The sequence below is a fragment of the Meleagris gallopavo genome, chromosome 1, assembly GCF_905368555.1.
Source record: "Meleagris gallopavo chromosome 1, MGAL_WU_HG_1.1, whole genome shotgun sequence".
NCBI classification, from domain to species: domain Eukaryota; kingdom Metazoa; phylum Chordata; class Aves; order Galliformes; family Phasianidae; genus Meleagris; species Meleagris gallopavo.
In genome coordinates this window covers 69,225,024-69,238,619 of record NC_139404.1, presented here as the reverse complement: position 1 = coordinate 69,238,619, position 13,596 = coordinate 69,225,024, and the positions used below count along the sequence as shown (strand labels likewise).

General features: G+C 35.6%; 1 protein-coding gene across 5 annotated transcripts in view; it reads right to left on the bottom strand.

Annotated features, from left to right (window-relative positions):
* ARHGAP8 (Rho GTPase activating protein 8) overlaps window positions 1-13,596 on the bottom strand; it is a 77,490-nt gene that overhangs the window by 47,048 nt on the left and 16,846 nt on the right. For all 5 annotated transcript variants that reach the window (XM_085232866.1, XM_085232864.1, XM_085232885.1 and 2 more), the window contains 2 exons: window positions 9,149-9,260; window positions 5,856-5,993 (listed from right to left, as the gene is read on the bottom strand). In XM_085232866.1, the coding sequence (XP_085088992.1) occupies window positions 5,856-5,993; window positions 9,149-9,185 (175 nt within the window). In that variant the 5' untranslated portion in view covers window positions 9,186-9,260. The remainder of the gene's footprint in view (window positions 1-5,855; window positions 5,994-9,148; window positions 9,261-13,596) is intronic.

Sequence of the window (13,596 nt, the reverse complement as noted above, 5' to 3'; positions counted from 1 at the left end):
GATTCATACATCACTTCTGATATCAAACTTTGCGGTACCAAGGAAAAAAATGTTATGGTAAGAAACAAAGAAGGGCAAGTGGGAAAACGGATGATTGTTCTGCTTTTTAATTAAAAATTTGGATGGCACAGCACTTACTGCATCTTGCAAATGAGAAGTTTTTTTCTAATGATACAGCTTATTCCAATTTACAAATGAGAGATTTTGAATGCTATAATTTTAGTACGACTTTTTAAAGTCTTTCTTCTAACAATGTTAAATATTACTATTTTATAAAAGTTAAATATATTATTTCACTGAAGCTTGTCATTATCACATGAAAGCACAGAACGATCCTAAAGTAAATGGAACTTCTGCCTTTCTTTCAGTGAGAGATGGGAGTAGGAGCTGGGTCAAAATCCAAGGGACTTGCCACTACAGTGAAAAGACTTACTCCCATATGTTTCTTTCTTAGAATTTAAGTTACTGAAAATAAGCTTAAACTTCATGTGCACTGTGTTAAATGATGAGACAAACTGTGCTTTCAAGGTCCCTCCTGTTCTCTGTGACTTGGGGAAACCAGGGGTTCCAAAAAAGCAATTACTAACGTTCTGTGGTTTGCACTGGATGAGTAATGGATAGTAAATATGCCCACAATTAATGCTATGTAGGTCTCTGCCCATCCATAATGGCAAACTTCTTAGTCAGCAAAGAAGCACACAGCCCTGATAACACAGCTGAGTCTCCACGCTAGCATTAGAAGCTAATATCTTTGCATATAGATATCTGAGTCCTCTTTTTTCTAGCACTGATTACCTTGGCCAATCATACGAAAATACATTACAATGGCTATTTGAAGACTTCAACTTTAAAGTGGCCAAAATTTGCAATAATGAGCTGGATGTTTTTCCATTATAATAGACATTAGATTCCCCAAGTACGTAACGGGAGTGACACCAACTCTATGTAATAAGAGTCAGCCTGTTTTGACTTCACACCATTTACTTTTTTGTTCATTACTCAGTTCCCTTCCTGTTCACACAGTAATTTAAGTACCAACTTTCTGTGAGAGGATTGCACCTGCACTGCACCTGGTTAATTCTGAAAAGTGCAAAAAATGTAATTAAAAGCAAGTATATGTTCACATGATTTCCTAAAAAGAAGGAATTATAAGACAGAAGTGAGTATTTCAGAGATTTCCTACATCAAGACGTTTGTACCTTCCCTTCAGAAAACAAAGACTCAACCGAGATTTCTTCATGGACTCTCTCTCTCCTCAGTTTTGGCTAAGAGAAATGCTTTGCCACAGCACATTTTCTTCAGACCAGCTGAAAGTGAAGAGACAGCTTGTTTTGGTGTAATGAAACATCTGCATTTCTCTGTGTTCTTCATTAAGTACAAAAAATTTGTTGAAATACGGTTAAGTTAAAGCCATTTCTGAAGCCAAACACTAAGTTCAGGTATGCCTGGCTCAATCTCTGTATTTTCTCAGACTCAACATGAAAACGCTTCCATATTCTTCAATGAAATTAACTATGTTCTGCCTTTAAAAGTGACACTATTGCTTGGAGCCTGACATTCGAAAGCAAGAAATGCCATTAAGATCAATTCATATAATTTTGCATTCTGAAGAAAATATTTGGAGAAAGAAACAACAGGAAAACTGTCTCCATGTGAAAAATTCAAATTCAATTCCTACCTGAAGAACTTGAACCCATGTTTCTAAAATGACAGCAGTCAAATGGTTAGGACAGGCTTCCTAAAGTGCAAAGTACACATTAATGTCTGTTCTTGAGTTGCGAATAAATTACAGAGCCCTCAGTTCCTTCTTGAAAACTGCCTACGGTCCTTCTTGAAAACTTGGAGATCTTAAGTCTCTCCAGTTGGTTTCCTGCTTCCCACAAGAAGGTATAATTTATGAAATAACACTGATTTCAAAGGAATATCTCCTGATTTCAGGAATATCTTTTGAAAATAAGACTTACTTTGTCCATTTTATTTTCTTTCAAGAATAAAAGCTTTAAACCTTCCTCTTTATTTTGACATTACAATTTACACACAATGGGTCTGCTCCTGGGGGTATTGCAGGAAGTGGCAAAGATGTCACTGAGATGGACTGAAAGTTACAAAGATTTGTGACTTTCAGGAGAAACAGTACTGAATTACATAATGAGACTAAGACACAAAAACTACATCATCACTGTTTCTTTCAGAGTGATTGACATAACACTATTTTAATCATTTTCTAATGCACTGGTCAGAAATCATAAATGAATATGAATGGGAGCTTGAAGAGCATGGACAGTCCTTCTCAAATAACCAATCTTTCAAATCCTTGAATCTGAAATATTTAAATATAACTGGAAAAAAAAAAAAAAAAAAGAAAAGAAAAAAAAACAGTGAAAAGCTAAGGAAAATGTAGAGTTAATAAGATGCTTTGCTTCTGTTAGGGAAAGTTCAATCAAACTCATACGGATATAACTGACAGTTAATAAAAGCACAAGAATCAGAGACAGACTCCTAAATCAACACATATTCAAAAACAGGCATTACAAAAAGTTATCAATAATCGTATTATAGAAACAACTTAAAAAGATCATATTTACTTGTATGTCCCTTTTTTTTGTGTGAAAAAAAATCACAATCAATAACCAGTTTACTTTCTTTTTAGGCAACAGAAAAACAGACTGAAATTTCTCCTTCAGAATGGAAATAATAAGAACAAGCATTGCAGCCTTGTTTCCATTTACATGTGTTAACCAGTAGCCAGCTGTACAATGCTATTAGTGAGATAAACTAGTACGTGATTAATAAAAAATAATTAAAGTTTACAGCTTTTCCAAATGCTCCTTATTTTTCTTTAATTGATGCATTTCACATTGTATAAGTACAATGCAGAAATCTTCTTTGCATATAGTCAAAGCTATTGTTATGGAAAGCAAGTAGAAGTCAATTTATGAGAAGTGAAGAGGAATCATAGATTTTTTTTCTTTTAAATAAGTGTTGGAAATTAGATCATATAAGAGATGGGTAAATCACTGCAAATATTTTCACCTAAATTCTTTTTTCTTCTTCACTTCAAACAATAATCTCATTGTCTTTCAATCACAGAATCAAACCTGAAGAAGCAGCTTTCAGAATTTCTCTAAAACAAGCATTCGAAGTGCTGAAATTATACTTTGTCTTATTCACAGAGATTACTGAAATCATTATAATTAGGTACAAATCATTTTAAAGTGACTCATGTCAAAAGCATTGTTTGACCTTTTCTACGATGGGAAGGAGATCTGAAGAGCTCACCTTTTTCTCTCTTGAATGTAAATCCAGAAAGCATCCGAACCTGATTCCACTCGTTAACAGTGGGGACAAGGAAGTCTCCTTTTGCGGAGGTGAAGTATATCTTTGGATAGTATTTTACCTTCCCCATGTTTTGCATTCATATGCACACCTCTGTGTTTCCATCTTGCACTCTACCATCAGAATTATTTTAAATGCACATACACCACATTCTGAAGAACAGTTCCTGGCTTGTGCTTCACATTTTAATTGTCCTGTAGGTTTGCAAAATCCCATCACATGTTTCTGACTGAAATGGCAGCGAAAGTCACTCTTTTCTACGCATAGACAAAGGCTGGAGGACACTTTTTTTCCCTACAAAAGACTACAGTAGTAAGGAGAAAACCAACATAGATAAACTAACACTTCATCCCAGGCTCATCTTGTGAATACTTCAGCAAATTCAGAATACAGCTAATGTTTTGATTGTATTAGAAACAAACACTGGTATGGAGCAAGTTCCAAAAAGAATCAGTGGATGCTACCACTACCAGAAGGTCTCTAAAAACCACTGTGGTTTTCACTCCAGACTGCACTGAACCAAATTCCCATTCTCTAATACAGGAATAAGGAGAAGGAATATACATTAAATGAAAGCAGATGAGACTATTTGGGAATGGGCAGGCTGATTATCACTCTGTCCCCACTATGCATACTCTGTTTCACCAGCAGAAGTGTGGAAAAGATTAAAAATTGCTGTTCCAGTATATTTCACTGTCTAAATAAAAAATGAATGAGATGGTGAATTTTGAGTTCCCCCACTGTTTTAGCTCTTTTGAGACAAATGGTAGTGTAAGTCCAAGACTATCAAAGATACCAGTTTGTATGCCACAGTAATTAGTAAACTTTACTTATTTTCTTTTCAAAATCAGCAGGGTATGTCTCATTGGTGATTCAGGCTGAGCATACTAAGACTTCCAACTTGTCCTCTTTTCCTCCAGTACACAGGGACAGAAAAGAGGAGATTTTTCAAAATATAGACCCAAGCTTAGGCTCATCATCTGGCGGCTGCAAAAATCACAGTGATTACTCCAAGCACGATAAGCACCACTTCCAGGGCAGCTTTGAGTGAATTAACAGCAAGGACCAGAAACAAACATTTACTAAATAATCATGCATTTTAACTAAGGTAGAAGAAGTAAAAAAATATATGGCAAATCATGATTCAATCTTGTGTATCATAGCAGGAGAAGTCTTGAAGAGATCTCTTTTAAAACATGATCGTATAGATCTGCCTAATACAGCAGATGGGAGAGGTTCTTAGATGGATAGTTACAGTAACTCTGGTGTATCCAGTGTGTCTGTTAACACATCTATTTCACACACTGTCAGTTTGATTTCAATGACTTCATTACTTTCATATTAGTATTTCCTTCATTCTTAAGCTTGTGCCTCAGTGAGAAGCATCCTACTAGATTAGTAGGTAGCAGCTATTGAGTTGCAAGGATGTGATTCTGTGGTTCCCTTGTTTATGGACATTAATCTTATGTTGCGGAGTTAGTTTTGATGAAGGTAAAATTTAATTATTATACTGTGTGTAGCTAGCTTCAAGAAGAGATACTAGTATGAGTAAAACTCTCCTATAATCAGAAGTAATTTACAAAGTTTTTCACAAGCCTATTCAATGAAACCTCTTCTGAGGACTGGTTTTGCTGAAGTTTATATTCACCTGAATGGCATCCTGTATATGGATCAAATTCAGAAAGGTAAATACATATAACCAGAGTTCTCCATTTTCCAGAAAAATCACAACCTAGGCGAAAAGCGTGCATGGTAGAACACAATTTTAGACTTCATTAGGATGCGCGATATTAAATATTGTTGTTTACATCTTACTCTATAACTTAGTTGTAGTTGAGTACTGTGGTTAATATTACAATTACAAAAGCATTAATGCCAAAAGCAAATCAAATGGGTGAAACGACATGCAGCATATACTTATACATATACACCTCATATGTATGCCTTTTATTTCATGTGTCTGCATGTTCTGTGTTGCCAAAATGCTTTAAATATAAATAAGTGTATACACCAAATGAACCAATATGTCAATATATCAAATATGTAACCATAGTTTCACTCCATATCACAACAGAGAGTCGAGTGATAAATGCAGTTAAATTTTTTGTCAGCAGTGTCCTTTTTGCCTTTTATTAGCCCGTATCTCTTCAGCTGCATGCCCTTTCCTGAGCAAACTAGAAAAATGATGTGTGTGGCCTCATAACACTTGAGGTTGTTAATAAAAACACAAAACAACTTATCACTGAAACAAAGTACGGCTCTGTTACAGCCACAGTTAGGTCTTCAACTACAGTATATTTTTATGATTATATTATACTTTAAAACAAGATTAAGCTCAAGCATTTCACTCATAAGTCATCTCTAGAAAAGCAAGGGACCACATTTTACTATTCAGCTGTTCATTGGGATGAAGGCTGAAAACATCAGTACAATTACAATGCATCACCTTGAAGAGTACAGTGAGAAAATTGTGTTAAGGGGTTTAGCATGTTGAAGTTATGCTTTTTGTCCAAATATACCTGCTAACTGAATGATGCCATGTCTTGCAACATCATAGTAGGGATGATTGATATCTAGCTGAGGATCCTCAAGTGGTGGAGGCGTAAATGTTTTATCTTGTCCTGACTGTGTATCTTCTGCTTCATCTTTCTGCAGTTCTAAAGAAGCAAGAAAGAATGCTTAAGTGCTAATGAACAAAGAAAAACTTTTGCTTCTGATTAATTACTGAAGGCTTCAATTTTAGCTCAGACAAAAACACCAGTTGATATATTTTCAAAACAGTTTCTTCCTCCTTCTCATTTTCATGTGTGGGAAAAAACAACCCTTTAATAACTCAAAACAACCTTCATGTCTTCCTTAAAAATAGTATCTGCTGTGATAATCATAAAAATCTTGACAACGGCTGGACAGCTGGCATGCCGTGACCTTGCTATTCACAACTGCTAGTGTTGTCTTGTCATTTCTTACACTCTCACAATCTGCTTTTTTTATCCATCTACATCTCCTCTTTTACTTCAAGGGTGTCCAAATGGGGAAGTCAAAGTTTCACTATGCTAATTGCATTGACAGCTGTTCCATAACACTCTCTGAAAGCAGCCCTGCATGAGGATACCTTGAACAAAGGTACTGAAGGAAGAACCAATAAACCTCCATCTTAGCTCCATCAAAATCTATAATTTCTTTGAAGTCAATGTGAATTCAATGTTCAAAACTTGCAGTAGGCAAGGCAGTCAAATCTCCATCCATCACAAATACCAGCTTGAGGCCAAAGTAAGATATAAACATCAGCTCAAAAACCCAATGAAATCCGTGGACATTTTTTCTCTTCACTTCTGGTCTAGATTCTCAAGTTAAATCTATTTCACACTAAAATTAGTAGCTCATTGTTATTCAGTCTTGATTCAGAACTTGGTTTAGTTTGTTTTCCCAAAGCTTTTTCAAATCATTGCTCAGTACAAAAAAGGAAAGAACCAAAGTACCAATCTAAACAAACAGATTCTGGGACAATTGCTGCCCTTAATTGCTGAACTACACAAGTGGATGTTTTCTAGAAACTGACTGGAATAAAATTATACTGACACACTGGCACACAAATGTCTCAATGGCTTATGAGAGGAAAACATACATGTAAAGAGAAAAACTAATGTTCTGCTAGGGTGCAGCACCCCCTGTACATCATCCACCTCTTTTATTATAAAACTTCTAACACTAAGAAATCAAAAAAGTTTATCTGTAACACTACTGGTGCCACTTAAGTCCTTCAAGAACTTTTGCATTCTGATCATCTATATATTTTACATGCCTTGACCAGAACTCAAGATATACTGGGGCAGAGAGAATATGTATTAGGTATTGATTTCAACCAGATTTAGTACCAGTAGCTAGGATGTGTTAGAAAAAAACTCTCACTAAATATTTTTGCAATGTTTTTATCTCACGGTTTCCCAGTAGCTTTCCATTCTATAAACAGCTACATGAAAGTTTCATAATTTCATTTTTATTTGTATTTATACAAATAAATTTGTATATATATATATATATAATATATAAAAATACATATATTTGTATGATTTGTACCAAAAATGCCTTTCAAAATGATGAAAAATGTCACTGATGGGCTGGGCTTCTCAAGGAAAAGAACAGTCAGGAAAGTGCATTTTTTCTTAAATTTCTTTATGTTTCAATTCACAGTCGAGCTCCTCAGAAAACAAACCAAAAGTCCTATTACACACTGGAAAAATAATCTGCATTTAATTAATATACCATCAGCCCTCCTCATACACATAAAAGTTAATCTTTCTATTATCACCAAAATGTGTGTTTTTCTATATTTTAGAAGCATATCATATAAAGAGCTACAGTAATCTTTCACTTTAGAGGATTTTTATTTTCTCAAGAGCCAGGAATAATAATACAAATATACTCCATACCCAAATTTCACTTTTTTTTTTTTCATTTTTATATATTTAAAGTCATGCTACAAATCTGAAAAAGAAAAGTGCTGTTTTGTTTAGCAAATTTTCATGTCTGAGCACTTAACCACATAAAGTAACAAATAGCAAAAACAGAGAGAGAGAAGAAAATAGAAAATGCGAGTACCTGGGGTTAAAAAGCAAGAAATAAGAACTATTCACTAGAATCCTTTGAAACTTAACAAGTTTTAATAAAAGTGAAATGTGCATTTTTATTGAACAACAGAAACAACTGATATGCTATCTATAGTTTTTTGTGCAGAGAGGTTGTGGGCAATCCCTTCTGTAAAAATTCATTTTGTACTATGCATAGTAATAGACGTGCTTCCAAAAAGCTACCTGGCTTTGATGTGCAGCAAAGAGCTAGGGAAGCAAAACACATATGCCTATTTCTACTGCAGTTATTCACAGGCACTAGAGTAGTCTCAGCAGTAGTCACAAACTACTGAAAAGCTAGTTAACACTAACCTAGTAAAATAATTCTTTATTCTTTTTCTTTTCCTCCTTTCCACATGCGTGAACAAGAAGACAGGAGCTCAAGAGACATTTCCTAATATACACAAATAAAAAAGAAGATTCAGTGTTCCAGACTGAGGGAGAACTGAGCTCCATTTTTCTCACTCAGTGCTAGGAGTTTATTGCCCTGCTTCATGAGCCATAGCAGAGGATCATCTGTTACCACGCACATTGCTGCTGTTGTTCAGCCCTGGCTGGAAGAGACGACAAAGGACCTGACCGAGAGCTTGCCAAAACTGACTGGAAAATTGCTTGTTGCTGAAAGTTGTGGTGTGGAGACATCAGATCTAAGTAGAGGATCAGGAGACTGAGGTGGAGGGAAAAAAAAGAAAAGAAAAAAAAAAAAATTCTTGCTTTGGGATTTAGCCTGGAATCTTCCAAAACCCAGGGGGAAAAAAAAACCCAGATAACACTGATCTTTCAAAATGATGAGCCTTCTAATGCCATGGCCATATTGCTCATTGCAACTAACATCTTTGGAAATAACATGCAATACAGCAATCTCTATACTCATTCAATACTTGTCTTTTTGGAATAATGACTCCCATTTGTGCCACAATATGTGAAGATGGTGATATTCCAATAGCTTAGAATTGCACTGGGAACATCTACCAATAATTCATAAAAGCTGCATGTATTAAACTAACCTTCAACTCTAATGGCTTTAATAGGGTACACATGAGTACAGTGGCTGTAACTCATACTGGATTGCTTCAAGAAGCATTACAAAACGCTGGTGAAGTCTCTCCCTTAATCAAGATGCTCTATTAAATCACCTGTGACTCTACAAAGAAGCCATTTAAAATATAATAAAAAATATTTACCTATTTCGGCTAACTTCTCGTAGTCAATCTCAGACATGATTCCCCTTAGGAAGAAGCCTGTGCAGACCTTGCTAGTTGATTCTTGTGGGATGAAACTGTCCTTGGGTCAGGCCTACAAGAATAAACAAAAGAAGCTGTCACCACAGTGTGGCGCATTTCACACACTACACAGATAAAAAGCAAAGAAAAAAATAAAAATGACACAAATCCTCCTGCTCAGTTGTTGAGGAATAAAGTTGACTGCATTTGTGCACCATTTTTTTTAATAACACAGAGCATTAGGAAAGTGTTTTAAAACAGCAGCTCAAACCAGAAAGCTACATATAAGATTTCCAGCCAACTGGGGAGTGGAGGGTCATTCTATAAAAAACATTAACGCTTTTTCATGACTAACAACAGAATTTAGGGTTTCCTCACTTCTAGAAACAACATTCTTCTTTCTTCTTAATTTTATTTCTCTGACGAAAAAGATGTATACTCCATTCTCACACACCCAGTCACTTCTATTGCAGTCATATGGTTTATTACAGGACAGTGCTGTTTACCTCGCATGGCACACGCAACAGCTTCATAAAAATTGCAAGTGAGCATTAACATACATAAAACTGAAAGGAAAAAAAAGTCAGCACTTCCTGTACCTAATCACTGCTCTTCATCAAATACTTAAGAGGAGCATTTTGTAAACAGAATACTAAGTAACCCAAAGAGTGCATCAGGATCTAAGAGTACAATTTAGAAGATCTGATTTCCCAAGTAGCTGCTCAAAGCAGACTCAGATATGAGGTATGAGAGAATGGAGCTTTTCAAACTCATCAAATTTAATTTCAAAAACCTGTTAAATATTAGTTTGATTCCATCTAAGTACATTAAAAGGAACATAGGTGAATTTATGGCTTGATCGTTGAGAAAATGCATGCACAAATACATTCTTCTCTGCCAAGAGGTTATGGATTGCACCACTGCTTCAATGAACTGAAACTGGGAAATCATCCTAGGCCAAAAAAAAAAAAAAAAAAAAAAAAAATACAACAAGGTCAGTCTGCCTGCCTTCCCACTCAATCCTCAGCTTAAGGATGTTTGTTCCAGACCCACCAGCCTGAAAGCTAGATGCCAACCATTTTCTTCTAACCAGTGAAAGGATATGAAAGTAGTTTTCAAGAAATAAAACAGATGATCGTATCACCAAAGCAAGCAATCATCTGCTTAACTATAGGGGTGTTTTTATCTATTTTGCTGAGGAGGGATCAGTCTTTAAAGTGACAACTGAACATGAACTGGATAGAATCTGGCCTTCACTACCTACTGCAAAGTCTATCCTTTGATTTTAGGTTTGTAAAGAGGAAAAGGATTAGCATCTGCAACTTGCAATTACTACAGTAAAACAAGTACCTGTTAGCAATCACAACCTTTATGAGAGCTTATGATGTTTAGAGAAGCTTTTCTATAACTTTTCAATGCATTTCAAAGATCTAATGTAATTACACTAATGTAATACAAATAGACAACCATGCATTTCCCTAACTTTTTTCACTGTAGATAAAGTATGAATATGGTTCTACCACTTTGAAATTTTAAAACAACCAAGAAACTATTTTATAATACAGTTATTATTATTTCTTGTCGAAAACAATTATCCTCACTTACAGGAAATGCTCAAATTAAGAGCACATACACAAGAAAATCATCCATTAAGTTCAAGAGAAATTTTTGCATTTTCTCACTGAAAAAGAATTTTCTTGAAAAATGCAAGCAATTCTGGGCCAGATAGATTTTATTTATTTTTTAATTTTACCACATGACGTTCAAAACGACAATTCTGTTGTTAATTTTAAATTGTGTTGCAATTAAACACTTTGCAATTAATATTCCAAACAGTGATTAATTTGTTTATTGCTTTTTGGAGTTGTATTTAGACATTTTGAAAATTAACAATTAGTAACCAGTGTGATAGTGTGTTTTTTTTTTAGCAAATAATTTGTGACAGGTATTTTAGGAAATTTAGTAATCAATGCGGTTTGCTTGTGAGTAACTGGTGTACCATGAGGGCTGCTCCAAAAGTAATGCCTCCTATTTTATTTTGTTGGCCCATGACACCAAAGGCAGATGTTGGTGGTATGGCAGCAGAAGTTGAACCTTCCTGACAATATTCTACTACATTTTGTTGCCATGTGATAGATGGTAGCAGAGGAGCAGTCTGACGATTTGGTGTCTGACAAGGAAATGCATATGAAGCAAAGGTGTGGCATTTAATTTTTCTATGTGGAGAAAAATGCACCAATTGACATTCATCAACTCTTGCTGAATGTTTAAGGAGACCAAACAGTGCTTGTGAGCTTAAGCAGTGAGTGATGCATTGCAGTGGTGGTGACAGTGACACTGGATGATCTGCTGGTGCAGACTTTTACAAGCATAACATGCTGGCTCTTCTTCATTGCAGGCAAAAATGCATAGCTAATGGTGGTGACTATGTTGACAAACAGTGTTTTGAAGCTGAGAATGTGCTCCATCAAACAGCGTTGTTGTGGTTTTTTTGTATCTGTTGTATTTTCCATGGAAATAAGTAGGAGGCATTACTTCCAGAGTGATCTATGTATCTGATCATGTTTACCTGTGCTGGCAAGGAGCAAATGGTACATAAGCATATGATCTGACTAAACAAAAATGTGTTTTTGGAGCAAAATACAGTTGCAAAATATGGTCAGGAAAGTTGAACTCTTCCTTGCCAATTTTTTTTCCCTAAGTTTCAAAGGGATGCGTAATATCAACACAGAGAAGTTTTCAGGAGGCTCTGTATCAAAGCTACAGCTCACATTCCACTCACTATTCCACTCATTTTTATCCTCGAACTTCAGCCAGCCTTTTAGCACTTTGCTGAAGCTGGAGCTTGACCACAAGAAGATCTTTGTAACAACACAATGGTTGTTATGTTTTTCCATTCCTTCTGCACAGACTACCACTCACACCCAGACAAACTTTCAGAACAAAGAACTGTCAACACCTTTTAACTTTTGTAGTCTCTTAATCACAACCAGATACATCCCAAAGTCCCAAAGTCCTTATAACGCAATGGATCTCTGCATTACTTCTGTAGTATTTATGCCACCCTTTCATTCTGTTTAATATTGTCCACAAATCATAAATAAAACAATAAATGATAAAAACTAGGCTGTGAGATTGGCACTAGGATGCTTTCAGATGCCATGAGTACCAAAACTCTCAATAAAGGAACAAAAAAAAAAAAAAAAGGAAAAGAAAAGAAAAGAAAAAAGGGAAGGAAAAAAAAAAAGAAAAAGCCAGCTCCTTATGCCTCTTCTTGGGGAGGAAAAAAAAAAAAAAGAAGAAGAAATAAGATATACTGTTTCTGCTGTGTAGCATGGAATAAAACTTATTTTCTCCTTCATAATAATTACTAATGCTACAGCTAAGAGTAGAGGCTTTATCTCCCAGAACCTGTAGAATAACATCTGGCTTTTGAGCAGCAAAGTTACTGTACAAGTGAGAGCAACTACGATAGCGTTATGCATTTGCAAACATTTAATGCATAAAGTTACTGGGAAGCTAGAGGTAATTTAGACAGAATCAAAGGAGGGAAAAGGAGGAGAAACCATCTGCCTGGTTTTCAGCTTACTGTTCCCTTGAGGCAGCAATTAAAAAGTTTTCAGTTACAAGACAAATTTACTGTAGCACCCTCAGAAATTGATTTCCCGTTGACCACAGCATTCTCTGTTCTGGGGAGATAACATAATCTCCTTAACAGCGCTTCTCACAACGTCTCCCCATTCCTAGCAAGCTGTCAGATTTAGTGCCTTCCCTCATCTCACCCCACCAGAAAGGCAATAAAAAAGCCCCCAAAAGAATCAAACTACAAGTCATTTATTAATAATAGAAATTTGGAAGTATTTTACAAAATACTGGATCCTATATCCCTCCACAGGCAAGTTTTTTTACTTACTGACAACCCTAAAAGAGCATTACTTTATCCAAAATGAAGGCAGCCACAAGGAGAACTGCTTGGCAATGAACTTGCTTCTGCAGAGAGCCCAAACAAAGACGAGGAATCCCTCACCACACTTGTCAGTGCAGAGATGCCTTTCATGCTCATACTTTTTGTTCATTCAGCTCTCAGAAATGTTCTTCGAATTTAAATACTGGAATTTTTCTTCGTATTTTTCCTGATGTTCCTCCCTTCCATGGATATTCTTTATTTTAAAAGGTGTGACAGCACACCATGTAACATCAGGATGCAATTTACATTTTGATGAGACAAGGCATCTGCATATGCTAGTATTTGCTGAGGGATAGAGCCTACAAAATGAAGTGAAGTAGTGTCAGAAGGTTAGTTTATTATTTATAATGCTGCAGTAACTTTGCTATGGAATTTATAAACACAAAACCACAGGAATTGAGTGCATAATGTACTTGTGGAAAGCGTATTCAAAACATTCTGC